At 34.3% G+C, this 23817-nt stretch overlaps 2 protein-coding genes and 5 non-coding genes across 41 annotated transcripts; 1 reads left to right on the top strand and 6 right to left on the bottom strand.

Moving 5' to 3' along the window:
* On the top strand, positions 1429–14381 carry LOC18589274. 32 transcript variants are annotated; one of them, XR_001929258.1, is made up of 7 exons: positions 1429–1637; positions 2822–2871; positions 5768–5808; positions 6138–6179; positions 6921–6965; positions 7297–7620; positions 11462–14381. XR_001929258.1 is itself a non-coding variant. In XM_018126991.1 (6 exons), the coding sequence occupies exons 3-6, from the start codon at positions 6948–6950 to the stop codon at positions 8003–8005; spliced, it is 390 nt and encodes a 129-aa protein (XP_017982480.1). In that variant the 5' UTR covers positions 1436–1637; positions 2822–2871; positions 6921–6947; the 3' UTR covers positions 8006–8319. The 32 variants fall into 32 exon arrangements, 12 of the variants coding, with proteins under 12 accessions (XP_017982480.1, XP_017982487.1, XP_017982483.1 ...); XR_001929246.1 differs by lacking the exons at positions 5768–5808; positions 6138–6179; positions 6921–6965 and having other exon boundaries at positions 1436–1637; positions 7297–7412; positions 7578–7620; ... (1 more) ...; positions 13389–13426; positions 13514–14381; XR_001929253.1 differs by having other exon boundaries at positions 1436–1637; positions 3030–5808.
* Positions 4898–4969, bottom strand: TRNAP-UGG. The gene has a single exon. It is a non-coding gene; the product is annotated as a tRNA-Pro (tRNA).
* On the bottom strand, positions 9673–9744 carry TRNAP-AGG. Its single transcript has one exon. It is a non-coding gene; the product is annotated as a tRNA-Pro (tRNA).
* On the bottom strand, positions 10883–10954 carry TRNAP-AGG. Its single transcript has one exon. It is a non-coding gene; the product is annotated as a tRNA-Pro (tRNA).
* On the bottom strand, positions 11996–12067 carry TRNAP-UGG. Its single transcript has one exon. It is a non-coding gene; the product is annotated as a tRNA-Pro (tRNA).
* TRNAP-AGG lies at positions 13629–13700 on the bottom strand. Its single transcript has one exon. It is a non-coding gene; the product is annotated as a tRNA-Pro (tRNA).
* Positions 14271–23286, bottom strand: LOC18589276 (homogentisate phytyltransferase 1, chloroplastic). 4 transcript variants are annotated; one of them, XR_001929231.1, is made up of 14 exons: positions 22954–23240; positions 22757–22804; positions 20855–21138; positions 20621–20728; positions 20457–20531; positions 20040–20123; positions 18891–18980; positions 17094–17195; positions 16401–16496; positions 16196–16267; positions 16007–16102; positions 15211–15315; positions 14736–15008; positions 14341–14654 (listed from the first exon to the last, which is right to left on the bottom strand). XR_001929231.1 is itself a non-coding variant. In XM_018126967.1 (13 exons), exons 1-13 carry the CDS (start codon positions 23006–23008, stop codon positions 14613–14615), a joined length of 1257 nt encoding a protein of 418 aa, XP_017982456.1. In that variant the 5' UTR covers positions 23009–23286; the 3' UTR covers positions 14271–14612. The 4 variants fall into 4 exon arrangements, 2 of the variants coding, with proteins under 2 accessions (XP_017982456.1, XP_007014227.2); XR_001929232.1 differs by having other exon boundaries at positions 14773–15008; XM_018126967.1 differs by lacking the exon at positions 14736–15008 and having other exon boundaries at positions 14271–14654; positions 22954–23286.

The following is a 23817-nucleotide window of genomic DNA, read 5'->3' as shown; positions in this document are numbered from 1 at the left end:
AAGACTTCATGAATTCAAATGGTCATGGGACCATGTTAAATTGTTTAATTGTCTTCCTTATGAGGTTGTGATGTAGGTGCTACAAGTTATGACTCGCAATTAGCTATCTCACAAGATGAATCGTATTGGGGCTTGTCTTTATCGGATTAGTTTACCACGGCAACTGCATATAATTATTTGAGGTAGCTATCGTCCTTGACAGATGTTGCGCCAAATGGAATATGGCAAGTTGCATGGAGGTGGCAAGGGCCACAAAGGGTGAGAGTGTTTTTAGTTCAATGTTTGCATGGGAGAATTTCGACTAATAGAGAAAGGCAGCGTAGACGGCTTACATTAGATCCAGTTTGTCTACAATGCAAGATGGATGATGAAACTGTGATGCATGTGCTAAGAAATTGCATGGTGGCAACTTCTTTATGGGCAAGAATTGTCCCTCAACAAGCATGTTACAAGTTCTTTTCACTATCATTATGGAAATGGTTGGTAAACAACCTTCAAAATCATAAGCCGATACCTTACAATACTCCATGGTTTGTTTCATTTGGCCTGGTTTGTTGGTATCTGTGGAAGTGACGCAATAGCTTTATGTTTGATGCTATCTCTATACCAATTGAGAATTGCTTGAGTTTGGTTAGAAGCATGTTGATTGCTACAAAAACAACAGTTGCAGACTTTGATGGTGTAACAGTCCAAAAGGGAAGGAAAGAAGAAGTATTAATTGGATGAAGGGCACCACCGGTTGGATGGGTAAGCTTGATTTCTGATGGAACGTATAAGAAATCAATAGGCAAAGCTACTACATGGGGTGCGATTTTAGCAATTTTGAGGGTTATTGGCAAGTTGGCTTTGTGGCAAAATTTGGCAGGTGTTCAACATATAGAGCAGAATTGTGGGGGGTGCTATACGGACTTAGATTGGCTTGGGATTCGAGGCTTAGGAAGGTGATGGTTCAAGTTGAAAACAAGATGGTAGTACAGACAATTTTGATGGATAAGTTACCTCCATGCGCAAATTGGATTTAATACGTGCAATCAAGGATATCTTATAAAAACAATGGGAAGTTCATCTATTAAATATCTATAGTGAAGATAACATGGTAGCTGATTAAATGGCTAACTATGGCTTTAATCTAATTGATGTTTATGCTATGTTTGAGAGACCTCCAATTGGAGCTAAAAGATTGTTAATATATGACATGTTAGGAGTTTATTTTTTGAAACTGATTCAAGCATAATAATAAAAGTATTCATTTTCTTAAAAAAAATTTATTTATATAAAGATAAATGGTAAATTTGATTCGTAGGATAAATTTGATTAATCTTTTTAAATAAAATATAAATTTAGACATTATCATATAATAAATATATTAAATAAAAAATAAAAGCAAAATCGACCGACCAAAAACCGAAGACAAATATTCCGTCAGTCACTTCATTTTGACCATAGTCAAAGCGCTCTCAGCCTGGTCCGTCCGGTTCCCGCGAAAAGAATTAACAATCGAAACCCATCCCTTGTTTTGCTCTAATTTTTCCGCCCACCCAAACAGAAGCGCCGTCGCCTCAGACGCTAACCAAGGCGGAGCTTCATGACTCTCGACCTACTACATGATCATAGTTGCTCCTCATATTTTATCAGCGGTAAGTGAAAGTTTCTCCAGTCATTATTTCCCTTTTTTTTGTTAAAAAAATTACGTATTTAAATCAGTAAATAGTGTGTGGGAAATTTAGGTTATGGTGTTACGTTTTACATTTTGCTTTCTTCTTTCTGCACAAAATGAATAGAAAGGGAAAATCAGAAAATAACAAATGAATACAAACCCAAAGAAAAATAGCAGAATAAAAAAAATAAAAAGTATCAACGACTGAAAACTAACCCTATCCTGTTCGTGAGGCCTCAATAATCGAAACTTATCATCTTATTGCTTGATGGTTTCCTGACTACTAGCAGTAGTCTGGCATCTTTGTCCAGGGTGTTTTGATTAGTTGGGAGTCATGCATTGAGTTATTTTAATGAGTATTTGATCGGGCTAGAGCTGTAAAAGAAGGGTCTTGCGCAAGATTTACTGTACTTTTCTTTAATTTTAGCCGTGTTTTCTTTTCTAGTTGAGTATATGGACTGCTTCCCTTTTACTGAATTTAAATGGACAGGAAGCTACAACAACAGACACCTATGGGCTATGGCTGCCCTTTTGTAATAATATGATTGAGATACTGAATCACATTTGTTGTCATGACTTATTGGAAAAAATGAAAACGGTTTAGAAAGGCATAAATTAAATACTTATTTTTTACTTATCACATTTTGATTTTGAGCAGTATGTCTGCATGACAGGGTTGTTGTTTTGCTTAAACAATATCTGCTACACTAACCTGTTTATATGATTATATCATTGATGATTGGAACTGAAAATATGAGTTACTTCAAGTTTTCCTAAAGTCAGAAGCACCTAAGTTGCCAAAAGCCATTCAGTAATTTTCTTCGTGGCTTGATTGTTTGAACTTAGAGAACCTGTTTAAATAAAGTGAAGCATAACATCTTGTCACCTTTTTTTTCCCCATTATGTGGACTTCTCCATGGTGGAGGCAAAGATCTCTGATATTTTAACCTGTTGGAGCTGTCAGTTAACTCTTAGATTATGTACTGTAGAGAAGGAAATTTTCTCTTTGTTTCTTGTCTTATCATCTACTGATGAGAAGAAGAAAAGAGCACATCACATTATGCTTTCTTTGTGTTCTTTGATTTTGCTTGCCTTCAAATAGGATTTTGGTGATGAAGGATTTAAATCTCTAACTAATTTGTATAAAAAACACTACTTTTCTAGGCAGGATCCCTTTGTTTGGCAGGCTTAAGGTGATGGTCATCAGATTACAGGTATGAGGCTTGCATACTCACATACAAAAAATATCAAGTGTAGCCTAACTTCTTATTTATCGGTTTTTGCTTCTCGTTAATTGGGAGTCTTGTCAGAAAATAAATTGATATGAAGCCGTAAGTTCTGTGTTATACTCTTAAAGTTGACTTCATAACAGGCTCTGCTGCTCAAATATTTCAAATTGTAATATACGAAATAGAAAGAAATGGTAGGGGGCATTTTGAGAATCAAACCTGGGGTCAGACTTCTTTCTCCTAATGTGACAATTATACTACTAGATTAGATGCCTATATATTGATGCTTATCATGTGCCTTTTTTTTTAATTTTTTATTATTAGCTCTTTTCTTTAAGGTTCAATGACTAAACCTAAGACGGCTAGTGTTTTTATTGTCTCTCACTTTTGACGTGGTTGAAGGTATCCTTGTTGCTAGAGTAGGACTCAAAGCATTTTAAGCAGCATTTGGACTTTGTTTTGATTGAAGCTTTTTTATGTGTTTTAGTATTGATGCTAGTTTATGCTTCATAATTCAGGATATGCACCAAGTAGAAGAAAAAAATTTGTTGGTTATGTATTTCTGGTACATACGCAGTTTTGTTTATTTATTGATGACTTATCTGTCGAAGCAGTAACTAGATTGTTAGCCAGTTCTTTTGCTGTTGGAATACTTACCTTAGTACTTAAAAGAATGGTTGATAGATGAGCTTACTGAACAATTAGTCAGTTATGCAACAATCTGATTACAAATGTTATGTCTAAAAGACCTTTTGTTTTTGGGGCTCTGCAAAGTTGAATGCCAAAGTCTTCTATGCATACAGGAGGTGAAGGTGCTTGCTAAAGTCATTTGCTAGTTCTACTTACTTACTAAGGAGCTAGGCATATTGAGAATTGAACTCGGGACATCTCGCACCCAAAGCGAGAATCATACCACTAGGCCAAATGCCCAGTTTTCTATGTTTATAACGTTCTCATTTCTAATTACCAGCTTTTCTCTTAAAGGTCCTCTTTAACTTTTTATGGACTCATCTGCAGAGAACTAATGTTTTATGTCTTGCTTTTGATGTGGTTTCAAGATATCATTTCCTTGCTAGAGCAGTGTTCCGAAGGCTTTTATAATATCATTTGGACCTTGGTTTGTTCGAACTTTTGCCTATGCTTAGCATTGATGTTGGTTATAGTTCAAAATTCAGGATATGGACCAACTAGAAAAACAGATACAGATTATGAATTTTCTGGAATTTATGCACTTTTACATGTTTTTTTTTTTTTGATAATTTATTGTCTTTCTTACAAGTTAATATACTGTTATCAAGTTGTGTTATGCTGTTATCATACTTAGCTTAGCACTTAAAGATGAGCTTAGAGGACAATCAGGCATTCGTGCAACAACCTAATTGCAAAATGTCATCTTCTAATAATCTTTTGTATTTGGGTTCTGCAAGCTGAATGAAAAAGTCTTCTATTGGTAGAAGATGTGAGATGCTGCTGTTACCTACTTTAGCTGCTAAAGCCATTTGGTAATTTTTCTAAGGACCTAGAAATGAATCCCACATCCACCATGGTTGGGGGAGCTACCCAACTCTGTCTAGCTCAGTCATTGCTATAAAAAAATGAGTCTTGTGTTTACAAAAACACATATATGAGTCTCACACTGTGAAAAGAAAGGGAAAAACATGGTTACCTTTTTTATTTAGTAATTGTGCTTCCTTCAAATTGGTTGTTGATTAAGTATAAACCTGCTATTGAAATATATGTTTACTACAAGCTTGTGTGGTGCCCTACTTTGGCAGCGTAATGCTAGAAAGAAAATTTTCCCTGGTACTTTGAGATCTCAGGTATGAAAGTAGCTTGCTCACATAAAAAAAACCATACAATCAGCTTTATTGTTTTTGTTTTTTTTTTTTGCAATTCAATGCTGGAAAATCTGGTCAGAGAAAATTAACACCTGAAAGCTTACTTCAGGCCAGATTCCCTGACCAAATATATCAAAAATTGTAGCACAAGATACTAAAAAGAAACAAGGTCTGGGGCATTCCGAGAATCGAACTCGGGACCTCTCGCACCCAAAGCGAGAATCATACCACTAGACCAAATGCCCAGTTGATAGCTATGGGGTGTTTTTAATATAATTATGAGGTATCTTCTCCAAGGATTCCTGCTAATATTAACTAACTGGACTCATCCCAAGAGCACCAATGTTTTATTTGCTAGAGTGGGGTGCTGGAGGCTTTTAAATTGGATTTAGACTTGAGCTTTTGTTGAAGCTTTTTGCCATTATTAAATATTGATGATGGTTTATACTACTTAATTCAGGTTATGGATCACTAAGAAAACCAGGCAGTTATGGGTGATGAATATTAGACAATTATGCATTCTTTCCTTTGTTTAATGATTACGTCTAGATTGTTTTGTGGGCTGTTCTGCTATAGAAATACATGGTTAAGTGCTTCAAAATGATTAAAAGATTGGCATACAGGACAATTAACTATGCAGGAATCTTTTGCAAAATGCCATGTCCTAGTAACCTTTTCTCTATGGGGCCTGCAAGATGAGTATTAAAATCTTCCAATCATACAAGTGGAGCTAACTGCTTTAGAGGGTAAAGTTCATTCACCAATTGTTCTCACCTTGGTTCTTATCCTGCCTTCACTATGAGTTGGAGAGTATGGTTGCAAGAGCAGAGGCTTAAGGAAAGGAAAGTTCTATTCCACAGTCTGTAGCTTGGTCATTGAGTCAGAATGATAAACAAAAACTTCTCATCTGGAGGCAGAAAATTTCTTTTCTATTAGCCAATTTTGCTTATCTTTTATTTATGTTTTTTTGTTAATTAAGTTTTTTAACCTGTTCTTCAGAACTATGTTCATTCCATTGTTATGTGGTGCCCTTTATTTTTCAGGGTTAAGGCAAATTTCTTTTTTCTAATGACTACAGTTGCAGGTATGTCATTAGCTTGCCCACATGCAAAAATAGCATATACACCTTATTTATTTATTATTTAATTTCGCAACTTATTTTCAGGAATTTGTCAGAAAATGGATCAATCTGAAGTTGATAAATTTCTTTTTTATACTCTTCAAGTTGACTTTTAATCAGATTCCTCAGATAAAAATTTTCAAGGTATAGGGAACAGAAAAAGATGCAAGGGAGTGGGGCATTCCAAGGATTGAACTTGGGACCTCTCACACCTAAAGCTAGAATCATACCACTAAACTAAATGTCCACATTCTGATATCAAATTTCTAATCAGTTAGCTCTTTTTCTCCTAGGATTTATGTTAAAATTCAGTGGTACATCCCAAGAGGACCAAGGTTTTGCACTGTCTCTCTTTATGCTTGTATTATTTCCTTGCTATGGTGGGTGCTAGAGGCTTTCAAAATTTGATTTCTACTACAATATTGATACTGGTTGATACTTCTTAATTCAGAATATTGATCAACTAGAAGCCTAAACATCCATGGGGTTATGATTGTCCTAGGGGTTTTTTTTTGATGAAATATGTGACCCTGAAAACATACTTTGCAAGTTATAATGCTGTAAGAATATTTATATTAAACTGCAGAAATGGTTGAAAAAGAGCCTAGACAACAATTAGGCAGTTTGTGGCCCAAAGAAAAAAAAAATTAGGCGGTTCTGCATAAATCAGATCACAAGATAAAATGTCATAATAACATGTTTTTTGTGGGGCCTTTCAGGTTGAATGCTAAAATATTTTATTGATATGAGAAGTGCTGATTAGTTTAGCTGGTAAGGTTTTTGGTAGTTGAATTCTTCCTTCAACGTGGAAAGGGAGTGGGGAGATGGGAGGAGAAATATAGGGAAGGGGAAAGCTAATCCCATGTATTTTAGCCTGGCCATTAGATCAAGATCAAAGAAAAGCAGTAGTCTTGAATTGATAGAAAAGATGAAAACTCACTGAGACAAGGAAAATGTATTTGGCTTTTCTAGTCACTGATTTTGCTTGTCTATAAATAAGAATTGTCAGTTAAGTATTTTCATCTGCTCTTCAAATGTGTAGATTCTAAGTGTTCTTGGTGCCCTTTGCTTGGCAGGTTTAAGGTGGATTTCTTTTTTTTCTAATGACTATGAGATTAAAGGTACGAGGATAGCATGTTCTTCTTGAAAGTAGCGCAACTTTTAATATATTTTTTTATTTTAAAATTTTGCAATTCACTGCTGAGGAATCTTAAGAAAACAAATGAATCTGAAGTTAAATAAGCTCCTAATTATGCTTTTGAAGTTAACCTCAGGGCCAGTATAGGAACTAAAAAGGAACAAGGAATGTGGCATTCCGAGATTCAAACTCAGGAACTCTTGCACCCTAAGCGAGAATCACACCGCTGGATCAAATGCCTAATATTTAATGTTTATCATGTTTAATTTTTATTTTTCTTGATCTGCTAAACAGATTTCTGTTAATTTTTGTAGGACTTGTTGCAAGAGGAGCAATGCTTTCTGGTCTTTCACATTGAATGCAGTTCAATGTATCATACTGCTGCTGAAGTGGGATGCCAGTGGGTCTTAAAAATGCATTCGAACTTTGGGTTTGACCGAAGCTATTTTTTTCTAAGCACAGTACTTTTGGTTAATTGCTTGACCTTTTCTGTCCATATATTTTTGCTTGCCTATAAATAGTTGTTGGTTAAATATTAATGCCTGCTCTTGAAATGTATATTCATTCTGTATATTTGTTCCCTTTTGTTTGGCAGGTTTGAGGCAGATTTCAATTTTCTGATGGCTACAATATTAAAGGTATGATGATGATAGCTTGCTGACCTTGAGAATATTACCTTTTTTTATTTTTTTTATTTTTGCATGTCACTGCTGAGGTATCTTGTCAGAAAACAACTGAATATAAACTTAACAAACTTCTAATTATACATTTAAAGATGACTTATTCCAGATTAAGTATTTGAAATTGCAGTTTAGGGAATTAAAAAGAAACAAGGGATGGGGCATTCCGAGAATAGAACTTGGGACCTCTCACACCCAAAGCGAGAATCAGACCACTAGACCAAATGCCCAATTGTTTATGATTGTTGTGTTTTTTATGTATTTTTGGTTTTCTCCAATGGTTTCTGTTAATTTCAATGGACTTGTCCTAAGTGGACCAACTCTTTCTGGTCTTGCACATTGAATGCAGTTTAATGTATTATATCCCTGCTAAAGTGGGATGCCAGAGGTCGTTAAAATTGCATTTGGACCTTGGGTTTGGTTAAAGCTGTTTGTCTAAACACAGTACTGATGGTTGTTTATACATTTTAGAGCTTGTTTGGCCCTGCTAGAGTTTCTTTAAGAAGTTCTTTAGGTAGAGCTGTTGTGAAAGTTCTGTAAAAGAAGTCAAGATAGTATTTGGCAAACTTAATGCAGAAGTGTTGTAGTGTGTAAAAGACTATTTGATGATAATTTAATTTATTTCTAATAAATAAAAAAATAAAAGACTTAACTTTATTGAACCAAAACATAATTTTTTTTAAGTGAAAGAAATAAAAAAAAAAAAAATTTTTATTAAGAAAAATAAAAATAAATGGAAAAAGAGAGAAAAAATTGAACTAAATAAAAAAAAATGAAAGTGAAAAATATATAATTCTCCTTATTAATTTATGAATTATATAAGGGTAAAGTGAATATAAAAAACTCTAATTAAATATTTGTTACTACAAAGGAGCACCTTTTGAAGAAGTTTTAATTTATAGCTTTGTCTGAAAGCCCAAATAAGCTTCCCACATAAGTTAAAAATTCTAAAAATTTGAGAGATAAACACTTTGCTTCTGCTCTTGCAGTAGAAAAACTCTTCCATGATTTGGGTCAAACACTCACCTAAGTTTAGATTTGTTACTCTATCAACAAAATGGACTGGTTATGAATTCTCTGCAATTTGTTTCTATTTTCCCTTCATTTGTTGATATAATGTCTTGCAAGAAGATAGATGGTTTTTGAGTTGCTCTGCTGTTAGATACTTGGCTTAGTACCTAAAAGATGGTATAAAGTGCTTAAAATACGTCTAGCAGAAATTCAACTAGAAAATGTTGTGTCCTGATAACCTTATTTTGATGGGGCTCTCCTAGCCTAATACCAAGTTCTTCTATTGATATCAAGGTTTTCTAGTAGCTTGTCCTTGTTGAAAATTGCACTTGTAGCTTATTTTATGTATTTCTTTGTTTATCTTATTGGATTCATTGTTGAGGAATCTTCTCATCGAACAAATAAATCTGAAGTTAATGACAATTTTACATTTCACTCTTAGAGTTGACTTCAAGTGAGATTCCTCTGATCAAATATTTGAATTGTAAAATAAAGTGGGAGAGAGAGAGAGAGAGAGAGAAAGAGAGGGGGGGAGGGCAAAAAGCAAAGTCTAGGGGCAAAGTCAGCAAAGTCAGCAGTTGGATCAAAAAAGAAGAAAAAGTAGTCTTCTGTCAATAAAAAGATATATTAAGTGAAGTAAAAAGGAACTTTTTTAGATTTTTATATTTTCTAATTTTTCTTACCTTCTAATGTGTCCTTGATCAATTATTTTAAGTCGCCCTTCCTTAGATTCATAGATGATTTTTTTGTTGTTTTCCTGATGACTAAGATTTAAAGGTATGATGATAGCTTGGCCACCTTGAAAATAGCACTTGTGCTTATTTTATTGTTTATTTATCTTGTGGAACTCATTGCTGAGCAATCTTGTCAGAAAACAAATAAATCTAAAGCTGATAAAAATTTTACATGATACCCTTAGAGTTGACTTCAGGTCAGGTTCCTCTGATCAAATGTTTCAGGGGGAAGGGGGGGTTGGAGGCAAAAAAAAAAAAGGGTGGCGGGGCATTCCGAGAATTGAACTCGGGACCTCTCGCACCCTAAGCGAGAATCATACCACTAGACCAAATGCCCAATGCTTATCATGTTTAGTCTATATCGATTAGAGTACAAATGTTTTTGCATCTCCTGCTTTTGTTGTGGTTCAATGCATCATTTCCATTCTATGGTAGGATGGCAGAGCCTCTTACAATGGCATTTGGACCTTGGTTTTGGTGGAAGCTAATTGTCTAGCACCGTAGGGGCATTCCGATAATTGAACTCGGGACCTCTTGCACCCTAAGCGAATGTTTTTAGATCTCTTGCTTTTTTTGTAGTTCAGTGCATTATTCACTATCTAGATTGGGATGGCAGTGCCTCACAAAATTGCATTTGTACCTTGAATTTAATGGAAGTTAATTTGCCTAACATAGAACTGGTTGTAAATCGGCTAGAGAAACAATTTATGGATCATGCATTTTTCACAATTTCTGCAAAATCTTTTCTATTTATTCATGAATGCGTGAACAGTAACTAGACAGTCTGTTAGTTGTTTTGCTGCAAGAATACATAGCTTAGCACTTAAAAATGGTATCATTGAGAAAAATATGATAATGAGTTTCTTGTTCAGATTACCTTTTGTTTATGGGGTTCTGCTATCTCAATGTGAAAGTGTTGTACTGACACTAGAGGTGTCAAGCACTTTTGCAGAAAAGTCATTTTGTATTTGTACTAATGACCTAGAATTGAAACCTTCATGACAGGTTAGGGAGTAGGGATCTGGGATAAATTAAGTGAAGGGGGGGAGTGGGGTGGAGGAGGATACTCACTGTATTTTTTCTGTCCATTGGATCAAAGAAGAAGAAAACGTAGTCTTCTGTCGATAAAAGACATATTAAGTGAAGTAAAATGGAAATTTTTTTAGTTTTTTATATTTTCTAATTTTTCTTACCTTCTAATATGTTCTTGATCAATTATTTTATGTCACCCTTCATTTGGTTCATTGACGTTCTTTTTGTTGTTTTCCTGATGACTAAGATTTGAAGGTATGATAGCTTGCCCACCTTGAAAATAGCACTTGTGCTTATTTAATTATTCATTTATCTTGTGGAGCTCATTCTGAGCAATCTTGTCAGAAAACAAATATAGAGTTGACTTCAGCTCAGATTCCTCCGATCAAATGTTTTCAATGTAATATGCGAGGAGGGGGAATTGGAGGCAAAAAATAGGTGTCGGGGCATTCCGAGAATTGAACTCGGGACCTCTCGCACCCTAAGCGAGAATCATACCACTAGACCAAATGCCCACTGCTTATCATGTTTAGTCTTTATTTATTAGAGGACAAATGTTTTTGCATCTCCTGCTTTTGTTGTAGTTCAATGCATCATTTCCATTCTAGAGTGGGATGGCAGAGCCTCTTACAATGTCATTTGGACCTTGGTTTTGGTGGAAGCTATTTGTCTAGCAGAGTACTGAATATGGATCAACTGGAAAGAAAGAGTCATGTACTTTTCTCAGAATTGCAGCAAAATCTTTTCTATTTTTGATGAAACAGCTTTAGCCAGTAACTAGATATTAGTTGTTTTGCTGTTTGGATGTGTGGCTTAGTTCTTTTAAAATGGTAGAGATATGAGCTCAAGTACAATCAGGCAATGATTCAGAGATCAGAAATTGTCAAGGTCTTAATGACCTTTTCTTTGTGGAGATGTCAAAGCTGAATTCAAAAATTATTGGCGTATTACATATATTTTAACTAATAAAGTTATTTGGTGATTTTATCAAAAACCTGGAACTAAATCCAACCTAACAACAGATGGGAGACCTCGGGATTGCCAGGAGATCTAGGGAAGGAGGAGGGCTGTCTCACATGGTGTGGCCCAGCCATTGAATCAGAAATGGAAGAGAAAAGCCTTGCATTGATAAAATGGCATAAATTCTCACAGAGCAGAAAAGAAATTGGTGTGTTTGGCTTTCCGTTCTCTAGTTTTGCTTTCTTCTAGTAGATGTTGTTACTAAAACATGTTATTGTACGCTTAAAATGTATGTTTGTACAGTACGTATGCAGTGCCTTCTCTTCGGCTGGGTAAGGTGGATTTTGTTTCTTTCGTTGTGGCAATGAGATTACAGGTTTGGGGATAGCTTGCCTCCCCTGAAAGTTAATTCATACTTGTTTATGTATTTACATTTTTCAAGGAATCTTGTCAAAAAAAAAAAAAAATAGTCTGAAGTCAATAAAATCTTATATTATAATTTTAAAGTTGACTTCAGGCTAGATCTCACACCAACTTCAGGCTAGATTCCTTTAATGTGAGATTTTAAATTCTACAATGAAAAGAAAAAGGAGGTTGGGGCATTCCGAGAATCGAACTCGGGACCTCTCGCACCCAAAGCGAGAATCATACCACTAGACCAAATGCCCAGCTTTTGATGCTTATCATGTTTATTTTATAGTAATAAGCTCTTTTCTTTAAAGTATTCATGTTAATATCCAATCTACTCATCCTTAGGAGATTCATGTTAATTTTCTGTCTACTTATCCTTAAAAAGACCAATGTTCTATGGTTTGTAGATGATTATGCAGTTTAATACTTCCTCCGTCTTATTTTCTTTGTCTATCTTTTCTTTTTAAGATGTCTCAAACAATGTCTTCTTTCCTTTTTTAAACACCTAAAAGTCTTTTTCTATATTCCAAAATTATTTTTCATAATATGTTTTTTACTTTTTGACATTAAAAACCATGGAATATCAATTTTATAAAAAAGGTTTAAAGTTTGATAAATTATGTGAAAGTCAAAGAGGGACATACAATTTGGGATAATGAGAGTATATTGTTTTCCCTGCTAAAGTTGGATACCAAAGGCTTTTAGGATTGAATTTGAACCTTGGTCAGGTTCATAGCTTCTTTGTTTATGCATGTTTCTGACGCTGGTTTATACTTGTTGCAGCTATGATCCTAGCTTGTCACTTTGATATAAAACTTGCCTATGCTTAAAATCTCCTAAAGTTTGTGGCAAATTGTAGTCTCAGGAAAGGAATATTTCTCTGGTGTTGCTGGGGTATTTATATCTTAGTCTCTTTGTTGACTTCCAGGCCAGGATTTATTTTGATCAGAGTTTTAGCTGTAACCTTGGGAATTGAAGATGAAAAGTCATATTTTAATGTCTGAGTTGACTTTCCTGGCAATATTATATCTGCTCAACAGTTGGAGTGGTTAAACTTGTTTGTGAAAATGCTTTCCAGGTGGACAGTATTGGACGTTTTTCATGTTAGTTTTTATCTATTAGTTGTTCTCTCCAAAGGATTCCTGTTAATTTTCAATTAACTCATCCCAAGATGGACAGTTGCTCTCCGGTCTTCTCTTTTGATGTAGTTCAGTGTATTTATCACTGAGAGGCTTTTAAAATTGTATTTGTATCTTGGTTTGGGTTGAAGCTTTTTGTCTAAAGGTAGTACTAATGATGGCTTATGCTTAATTTAGGATATAGATGAAATAGAAGACGAATCTTTTACAAATTATGAATTTTCCGGATTTTTTTTATTATTTTCCCTTCATTTTGATGAACTGTCCGACCAATTCTGCTGTTAGAATATTTAACTTAGTAATCGTAAAATGATATAAAGTTTTAGTTTGCAGGGAAAAAAGAAAAAGAAAAGAAATCTGATGAGAAAGTTTGTCTTTTATTCTCTTGCTTTTCAAATATATGTTCATTCTATAAAATGGGGTGCTCTTAATTCTGCAGGATTAAGGCAGATCTTTTTCTGAAGACGGGGATTACAGGTATGAGATAGCTTACCTACCTCAGAAAATGGAACATACATCCTAATGTTTATTTATTTTGTTTATGTATATGCAACTCACTGGTAGGGAAGCTTGTCAGAAACAGACAAATCTAAAAGTCAGTAACAATATGTGGTTGCACCATCAGCCAACAGGGTTTGTTCATGTGCTCAAATGTTTTACTACATTATAAAAAGTGGTTGGGGCATTCCGAGAATTGAACTCGGGACCTCTCGCACCCTAAGCGAGAATCATACCACTAGACCAAATGCCCAGTCTTGATGTTCAGTATCTATTTATTGGTATATTCTCTGCAAGAATATGCCTACCAACTTTGGATGGACTCATATCTAGACGTCCAATGACATGTAGTCACCTGTGTCATTCCCTGCCACCTCTTAAAATTGTTTGAAGCTTTTCATCTAAAATGGCAAGGGCACCTCCACCGTTGTGGCATCCAAGGAATTTGATATTTTGTGCCCTTTTCTTTTCCTAGACACTACAGAATTCGGCACGTTACTCTTTATCTTGCTTTGTTAACGTAATCTGTTGGATCTTTGTTTATAAAAGAGTGATTTATAATGAATGCAATGATTTGTTATTCAAGAGAAGCTTGATGCCTTCCCATAAGCCCCTCCAATTTGCATCTGCTTATTGTTCCCTGTTGAGCCTATCAATCATCCTCCTAAAGAAATCCATTTTGAGCATCGTCTATTTCTGAATTCGAAACAATGTTCCCGTGGTGCGTTTGAGCAACTTAGCCAATGGACTCTGTTGATAGTCAAGATTTTCATAAACCATAATTAAGTCTCCATCTATTCTAAGTATTAGCTTTGCCCTCCACTTTGCACCCCCAAGAAAACTCATTCAACCCCAGAAGGGCCACCATTACAAAATATTAATACTTTGCTCATTCTGTCAGTCGGTACTATTCAATCTGTTAAAAAAAAAAAAAGTTGGACAAGAGATGGTTGATGTCACTTTTCTGGGCATTATAGAATTCTAGCAATACTACAATTGCTTACAAGATCACATTTATACAATGGTGTGCAAATCATCCAGAATCTCACAATTCTGCCGACAAATTCCTTGGATTTGCATTTCTTTATCTTCAAAGAATCAGTTACTGGCTCTTGAATTTTGATGGCATCTTATGTTTCTCTACTTTTGGAATGAAGTAGACCTCTCACCTTATAAGTGGTATGAGAAAGTACTCTGCATAAAAGAGCTGCAAGAAGAAACCAAGCAGTTATTGAAGATGACCAACAAAAGTTTCCAACATTTTGATTTGAAGAGAAAATTGGAAAACCTCAGCTAGAAATGAGAGTCTAAATGATAAATTATACTCCGAAAGGGCACTAAAATTGGTAGAGCTGGCAACGGAAAAGGTTCGTCAAATTCTTCAGGAGCAGTAGTCACTTCCTCTTTGCCATTTTCAACAAGCCCGTGCACAGAGGAGAGGTACTCTGCTTGTGGAGTTCGTTACCACGTCATTTCCAATGAGGCTCAAGCTTATTTGAGTAGGCTAAAACCAACCCATGCTAGAATATACCTAGTATTTTATTGCATCCTAGTTTGCTCCCTATTAAGACCGAATAAAACACTGACATCAAGAAAGATTATATATTTTTCTCAGACAAGCAGACAAAAGAATGAAGCCTCATATTCCATGATATATCTTTTTTTCCCAATTATTCCTATCTGAATTGCAGTTATAAATTGTCGAGTTGCCAGCATCATCTTGTACCAACATAACAATTTGATAAGCCAAGATTGATGATTACCTTCCAAATAAACATATAACATGATGTTATTGCAGCTTTGCTCTTCAGATCAACAGATTTGGCACGGATCCATAAAATTGAAGCCAAGATGGAATGACCCAAAACCTAATCCAATTCAAGGAGAATCGACTGTATATTAGTTTGCTCATATACTTGTTTATTTAATTGGACATAAATAGCATCTACCAGAAAATTTCACCATTGTTTGCAATGAGTAAATGAATAACAGATATACCAACAATAAAAATCAAAGATTCTGAATAAGACAGTGGTCTCTCCTGACATTTTTTTGTGAGTTTTCTTGCCCCATAACGTTATGATAAAATACCAATCAATCCTTAACACTTAATCAGTGACAGTAAAAGTTAAAATAACAAGAAGAATAATAAGAGCTTCTTCCCTCAAGCACTTTAGTGAACAATAATATAAGAAAAAAGAGGATAAAGTGATGAACCAAATTCTCGGCAGAAAATGAATGATATCTCACAAAACGTCAAGGGAGACCAATAAGAGATTTCGCATAAATAACAGATGAGTGGAAAGCATAGATATTTAACTCTCTTCCTAGTACCCAAAAAACAAAAAGTACAGGACTATAGTTCATGTCATTCTTTAATATTCTTTCAGGAGGAAAAAAAAAGGCAGCCTCAGGGCCTATGCACTAGTAGGTGAATCTAAAATATAAATCATAATATGAAACACCCAATATTTCAAGCTTGGGGAAACATTTACGGCTGTATATTTCTTAAACAAAACGTAACACATTCAGTGAGTAATGGATATCTTGAATACATACAGTGATGACTTTGCTCCAGGTATAGGAAGATGTTGCTCCAACCAAAATAGAAACACCATAAGCCATTTCAAGAAGTGAAATACAAGTCCAAAACACCTGCGAAAGTAAATTAAGGCAATAAAATGATAATAAAAAGTTTAATCATATGAGAGAGCCCTCATTTATGAGTTGTTTATATGCTTAACTCACCCGTTTTTGACCTAGACGTACTGTATAAGATTTGATTCCAAATATCGTATCTCCTTCAATATCAGGTATATCCTGCATGATATCAATTACAAACTTTGAACGGCAATTACCACTTTAACCATGAGAAATTAAATGAATTAGTGGATGAAAATAAAACGCAAAAGAACAGATACAGCAATTCACTAAAATCAAGGGCAACATTTACCTTAAATAATGCTATAACAACTGAGAAGAAGCTCATGAATGCAGTAGCAAAAATTAGAGGCTTTGAAATGATAGCTGGTCTGCTGAATACATGGGTCTGGGAACATCACACAAAATATTATAGCATTTTAAATTGATCAGACCATGTAACTAAAGCATCAACAGTAAAAAAATAAATAAATAAATAAATTCTGCAAGTGGACAGAGTGGTAAACATGCTTGTAAGAAAATTTTTCGACCATGAAATATATATCAAGTTTGTACATTTTGGTATACATATATAGGCCCATTGGGCCTTGATTAGACAAGGCATGGTACCTCCCTCATCCTAAAAAGACCACTTCACCATTCCCAAGGGAAAGTCTCAGGTTTTAACAGCTGGAATGCCCTTTAGAGACCAAGTTCCAACATATTGAGGACCCCTTTTGAGTTCTCAAACATCAAAATTAGAACTATTCCTTTTACTCATTTTACAATATTGACAAGGTGCACATCAAATACGAGTTTTCATCACTGACTTGATGGCACCAATGCCACACTAAGATATACTTTAACAAAGAGTACTTTCGATGTAGCTATGTCTCAATCTAGAGGCCACGTACCTAACAAGAGACTGGAGAAAATAAAAAAAAAATGTTATCGAGTTCTTTGGGAAAATGGGAAAATGAAACAAAAAAGGAAGAGAAAAAGGCACCTGTATGTGCAAATAAAAAGCAAGTTGAACAATCACTGCTCGAACAGCAAGGATGCACATTGCTGCAACCAATGCAAACCTTTTCCATCTCAATAGTGGCAACTGAAATTACAGAAAGTTTACAGTATCACCAAATCATTATGAAAACCATTGTTAAATATCATTTAAGTCAGAGCATCAGAATAATTGTCCCAATTTGTGATAATGAGGTGAAGACTAGAAAGTTCTAAAGATTCCATGAAGTCAGAAAACTCTCTACAAGTATATTGATAGCAATAAACTCAGCATTGGAACTGGCACCAAGAAATAAACAAGCACTTAGTCATTGTTTTCTTGGCCTTTTCATAGATTTATGCATAAACCTCATGTCATTAGCCTAATAAGCTCAAACATCCATTGTATACATAGATCGTTATATACAATTGGTAGGAAATAAGTGGTAGAATGAAAGAATTACTTGAAAAAGGGTAAGTACATGTTTTAACTCATGCTTGGTAAGAAGGAAAAGTGGCAGGCAAAATAATATGTGAGAGATGGACCTTTTCTCTTTGACCCATTATACCAATATTTCCAAATTGGAAAATTTTAGGTAAGAAAATAAGCAAGAATGAAAGTCAAAAGTTATGAGTTCACTAAATTGTCCCTCTTTCCCTCCTTTCAAGTTTCCTTTTCTATCTTCACTTATAAAGAGTTTAACAGAAAGCTAATATGTAATGATTTTCTTTCCTCTCTTTGTTTCTCTTAAACAAGCAAGGAAAACAACATATTTTCCTATGGATCCAGTTTTCATTCTCCCCACCAAGCAAGGAAGTGGGAAGGGAAAAATCGTTTTTCTTTCCTTTCATAATTCTTTTTTCTTAATATCTCTTCACTTTTCTATCTTTCCTTCAAAACAACACCTTTATATTTCTAAGCACAATTAAATAGCACAGTTCTAAATGGTGTAAATGAGTAAGAAGCAAGTTTTACACACTATTGAATAACAAATTAAAAATTAAAAATAAGTTTTAGAGTTTAGACAATTAAAGAAATTATTTATAATCTTTCCTATCCTATCTCTTCTAACTCCACCCTTAAATAAATTATTTTAATTTACATTTCTATCTCTTCACTCCTTCATTTCTTCTCCAAATAAATGCCTTATGTTTCTAAGGACAATTAAATAATGCAGGGCTCTTTATAAGCTGGACAAGTTATAAATGCAAGTCACTACAAGGTATTGAAGATAGGAGATTTAAACAATAAGATAAATTATTTTTTATTTTCTTTTAAAAGTATTAATATATAAATCTTATCAGTTATATAGGTTTTTAATTGATAAACCTTTCTTTGCAAACCATTAGCTTAGAACTGTCATTGTATTAGTTTTGTTATGAGGACTAATTCTTGTTTCTTTTTTGATGCAGGTATTTCTTATTCTTCTAGTTCGGAGGAACTGAGAAGGGACTGGGATGGGGTCAATTCTTTGGCACAGGAGTACAGGTGGCACATAGGGATACAACCCATGTAGGGCAAGGCAAAAGAATTAGGGGGCAGGGCAGCCTAAAAACCTCCCCACCCATTCCTTTGCCTTTACTACTCAGTACTCATAAATGTAATACTGTGTACGAAAGCATTTTATTCATAGAAAAAGTATGCCTTATCTACCAATCCTGAGCAGAGCCTTGATGCAATTAACTGCAAAAGAATTTCAAACAAACAGGTGCAAGAACAAACTATACACATACTAAAATGAAGTGTCATGTATTTTTATGCTTCACGTATCTACTTGATGGATAAACCCATAGACCAACTCACATTGATTGAGTATGCAGTCCCAAGCACAAAACTGATGAAAAGAGCCCAAAATAATGGCCATGAACCAACAATCCATCCAAGCCAAAAGCTCTGAAAAAGAAGAGAAGGATATAATGAGCATTTAGTTAAGAATCCAGCTTGGCTGCTTAAACATTAAAAATAAATGACTAATAAGTTGGATTATTGGTAGACATACATAGTACATCTCAGAATGATGTACTAGTATGTCAATACACCCTCCATTTCCAAATCAAATGTCCTTTCCACTTTGAGATGTTTCAAAATAATGTCCCTTTTCCTCTTTTTAAGAACAAAGTCTTTATATTCCTTATTCAATTTTTTACTTAATTCATTGTTAACTTCTTCATGTTAAAAATAGTCAAACATAATATTTAACAAAGAAAAAAAGATAAATGTTTTAAAACAAAAAACTTAAAGTCAAAAGTCTTTCCCAAAATTGAAACAAAGTCAAACATAGCCATTCAATTCAAAATGGGATTACTTTGTCTGTACTGATCCACTTTTATTTCTAGAGGTTTTCAGGCCAAAGGAATAGTAGTTGTATGCTTAAAACGATGATAACATATACTCAAGAGAGGTGGGAAACTATTTATAGTACATGAAGAAAAACAGCAAATCAGGAAAAGCAAAATGAAGATCACCATTCAGAAACAACATTTGCAGGAACCAAAAGATGACTTGGGGATGCTGAAGCCACAGCCAGGTAAGTATTTACTCTCTTTAAAAGCTAACTTAAAGAGATAGTGACCAGGCAAGAAACCTCCTTTTTCATTTAAGAATAAGTGTAAATCATAGTCATTTTATGAATGTTTAATGGCATTGTTTTCAAGTTTTCTATTTGTTATGCTACTGAAGCGTCTTTATTCTTATACCGAAGGTCAGGAAACCATCTAGTCACCTGCAGGTACTTAGACTTCTCCACATCTAAACCTTACTCATTTCTGCTGTTACCATCTTTGATGGTCTTAAAATGTATAGAACTAGTATTTTACTTTCCATGAAGGACAATATGATTTTTTGTTACATGGCTTCATAGTTTACATAATTGCATCAGATGCAAAGATATATTTACCACAGAAGATAATGAATAGAACATGAAAACATTTGCAAAGAACAGATTGTGGATACCATGATGGAAAAGGATGTGACAATTATGATGCCGGTAAAAATAGAATATTCCCCTGATGCCAATGGAAGATAAGGCTTGTTAACCTGCAATATAACATTTCTATAATTAGACAATTTATGAATTTATGCATCTACTAATTTCTAGGATCATGCACCAAGCAAATTAAGTACTTAAATCTCTTGTTTAAAAAAAAAAAAGAAAAAGAAAGATGTTACTGCATGACCCAATTAAAAAGGAGTTGCAAAACTACAGGATCCCACCTTGGCAAAAAATTTTACATAGAACCAAACACAAACAAGGATATAAGAAAAAGCAATGAATAATGAGGGCATCTAGACAGCAAGATATAGTGCAGGTTCATTCATATTTAATTAATTAAATAAACTTCTAACAATTGTATCTTTACATCAAGCTACCTTGTCTATCTCAATGTCGGACAACTGATTTAAACCAACAATATAAATATTCATCATAAGTGCAGCAACCACAGCCTGTAAAACAAAATAATAGATGTGTAAGGATTATACTTATTAATTTACTAATAATCTGATTAAATTATCAAGATAGTCCATTTCGTCACCTCCAACACCCCAGTAAAAAACAGGGAAGAAACATCCGACACCTTCTCAATGGCAAGGAGAGAAACTGAAACAATGCTGAGTGCCTGCTGAGAGAAGGGAAATGAGCTCTGAAAGATAAAAGCAAATATAACCAATGCAAATGAAATTTACTATTTATAACATGTGGAATCTTGAAAGGTTCGCATCCACATATAACTTCTATGTAATTTGTAAAATCACACTAAAAACTTAACTGTGCCTATAACCGTGTGAGGCCGTGAAAACCTGTAAAAAGCATCCAATGCACTTTTTACAGAGTTCCAAGTATTCTTGGGATAAGCTCCTGGCTCTGATTCAAGTGGGTGATCAGAGGAGGCATTCAGCAGAAACTTTGTATTACTTTTCTGGAAGGCTGTAGGTGTATCCTGGATACCTCTACCATAATGCTTCATAACCTGCCGGTGAAACCTCAGAGTATAATACTTTCCTACGACGTTATATGAACTGCATGTTGGCACTTGCACTCCTATTGAAGAACCTATAGGCCCGATGATTGGAAAAATATGAAATGCCATCCATTTAAATCAGTTGTAAAGAATAGAAAAGTTAGGAGCAAAAAATTTAAACAAAATGAAATATAAGCCAAGGTAAAGCACAAAGTTGGTGACGTTTCAAACAGAGCCTTATCAAACATAAACCAAAATAAAAGGCCATAACCTATGGATTGATAGATATTCTACATTAGATTAATAACATGCAAATAATTGACTAAAAATGGTACCTATATACAAAATCTATTCAATGATTAATTGAATAATGGATTACTTATACCAATCCCCAGCTAAAATATTCAACTTTCTTTTCTGTAAATACAGAGAGAACTATCCACACTCAATCAATAAGGTTTAATTTCATTTTTAGTTTTTGTTTAATAAATCTAAGTAGGAACTTTACTAACTTCACCTAATACATTTTAAAAGCCATGATCATTAGGTATCCACCAAGAAAAGAGAAAATAGTAAATAGAGGTACACTTGGTTTGTTAATCTTCGTAGTTTTACTCCTTGTGAAGTAAAAAGTAAATTTGGATACAAAAGAAGATAATTTTTTTAAAGAATATCTTTTTTTATTAAAAAAAGTAAACTTATTTTAATAGCATAATATGTGATTTAACTATTATATGAAACAATTATTTGCTTACTTTTAACAAAAAAAAAATTACATTTTACTGTTTGCTTTTGCTTTTTAGCAACTTCTAAAAGAAATAAATAGTATACTACTAACAAACATCAAAGGGAAGCCTAAACCATCAAATCTATTGAAATCTGTCACAACTCTCCCCTCTCCATCCCAACACTTTACACTGCTCAGGCGGATGAGAGTGACGGCAGCAAAACTCATTAGTTGAAGAATTTGTTGAAAGTAGTTCATGAAAACATTAATTAGCAACTTGTGCATTAATTAGCAAATCAGGTTTGAGATGCTTTTACCCGATTCTGTGTGTTTATGGGATCTGTGGCTTTTTGGATTTCATATCCTTATGTTGGGATGACTGTGCTAGGAAGACCCTTTGGTGGCTGAATGCAATCCAGGTTTTTTGTAGGGATTTTGGTCCTTGGATTTGCTTGATTGTTCAGAGTATGAATATGATGTGTACTGGACAGTCAGTTGCCTACTTTGTTCTTAGGCTTAGGAGGTTATGCTTGTATATGGAAAGCGTACAGGGAAGGTTTTTTGTGGACATTGCTTTTGAGGGCTACTGGGGAGGTATAGGGAGGCCAGGAATCCCCTCCTTTTTGTATAGATTTTTGGGTACAGGGCAAGTGTTGTTGATGCAGGGAGGTTACCTTCTAAGTGAAGAGTAACAGATTTGAACTGCTTGTCTTTTTCCCAGAGATAAATCAGTTTGGTTTCCTCTGATCTGAATACTTTATTAACTTTCAAAAAAAAAAAAAAATTGTGCATTACATGGTGCTTACAACTTTGAGAATTCAAAGCCCTTACATGGTGCTTTGTATTAAAGAAAAAAAACAAACAAACAAATTTTTTCCAGGAATATAAATCTTAACTATTACAGCTATTCAAACTCTTTCTCATTTTTGTCAAATAGAAATGACTATAACAACAGACCAAGAAGGGAGAAATAGTAATCGTACTTGGAGAATGTACAGCCTTCAAATCATTACTCCTCCAGCTACTCCTTCCTAATTTTTGTTCATTACATGCATCAAACAAGGAAAATACAAAATATCATAAATTAGCCCAAAGCAGCAATAGAAGAAGAAGAAGAAGAATGAAATGAAAGATTTGACTTCACATAATAATAATAAAGCAAAGAAAAAGAAAAACACACCAGAGGCGAACAAAGAAAGTCCCCCAGTAGAGGACGCAAGAATCAAAGCATCCATGGAAGTGTTGAAGCCCCAAAACTTTTCTTTCTTCACTCAATCAATCAAAGAAAAACTAAATAAAAAGGTACTTTCATAAGAGAAAAGACTGCCCAATAAAACAAAATCCAGGTGACAACAGAAAGGGAAAAAAAGGGGGTTTTGAGAGAGATTTAGCCTAAAGACAATGTGAGAAATGGGTGGGTGGGAAGAATCAGGATCAGAAAGAGAATGATTTTGGAACAGAGCAATAGCCGGAGGCAACAGTAGCCTGCCTACTCTCTTATAGTCAACACAGAAGGTGTTTTTTATTTTTTAAAATACAGAATATATCCATTTTTAACCGTAATTACGCACATTCCACTGAAGTCTTATCATACTCAACCATCATTATTTTTATTAATTTAATAATATTTATTAATTTTAAAAATTATTATTATATAAATTATAATTTTTTACATTTAAACTTTTTTTTTTTTAATTTCCAACTGCCGACCGTGGTCCTTATTTCTAGTGCTCCCTTGAAAATCTAGGAGAGCTCGATTTGTGAAGGGAAGACCGGTGCTCTCCTAGGGAGCTTGATCGAGGTTCCCCGAGGAGCACCGATCTTATGCTTTCTAAGGTGCTCCCTAACGGAGTCTACAGAGATGGTGGTTAATCAATGTAAGAGAGCGTTATCAATAGACTTTAGAGAAAAAAATATTTTAAATATTTTATATTTCGTATTAACATTATTTATATATTTGAGATAGGATGTATACTTAAAAAATTAATAAATATACTTATAATTATAATTAAAAGTTAAAGTTGTTAATATATTTTATTTTTTA

This window comes from Theobroma cacao, chromosome 9, assembly GCF_000208745.1.
Source record: "Theobroma cacao cultivar B97-61/B2 chromosome 9, Criollo_cocoa_genome_V2, whole genome shotgun sequence".
NCBI classification, from domain to species: Eukaryota; Viridiplantae; Streptophyta; class Magnoliopsida; order Malvales; family Malvaceae; genus Theobroma; species Theobroma cacao.
The sequence above is the reverse complement of the archived record's forward strand: the minus strand, read 5'-3'. Positions and strand labels throughout refer to the sequence as shown.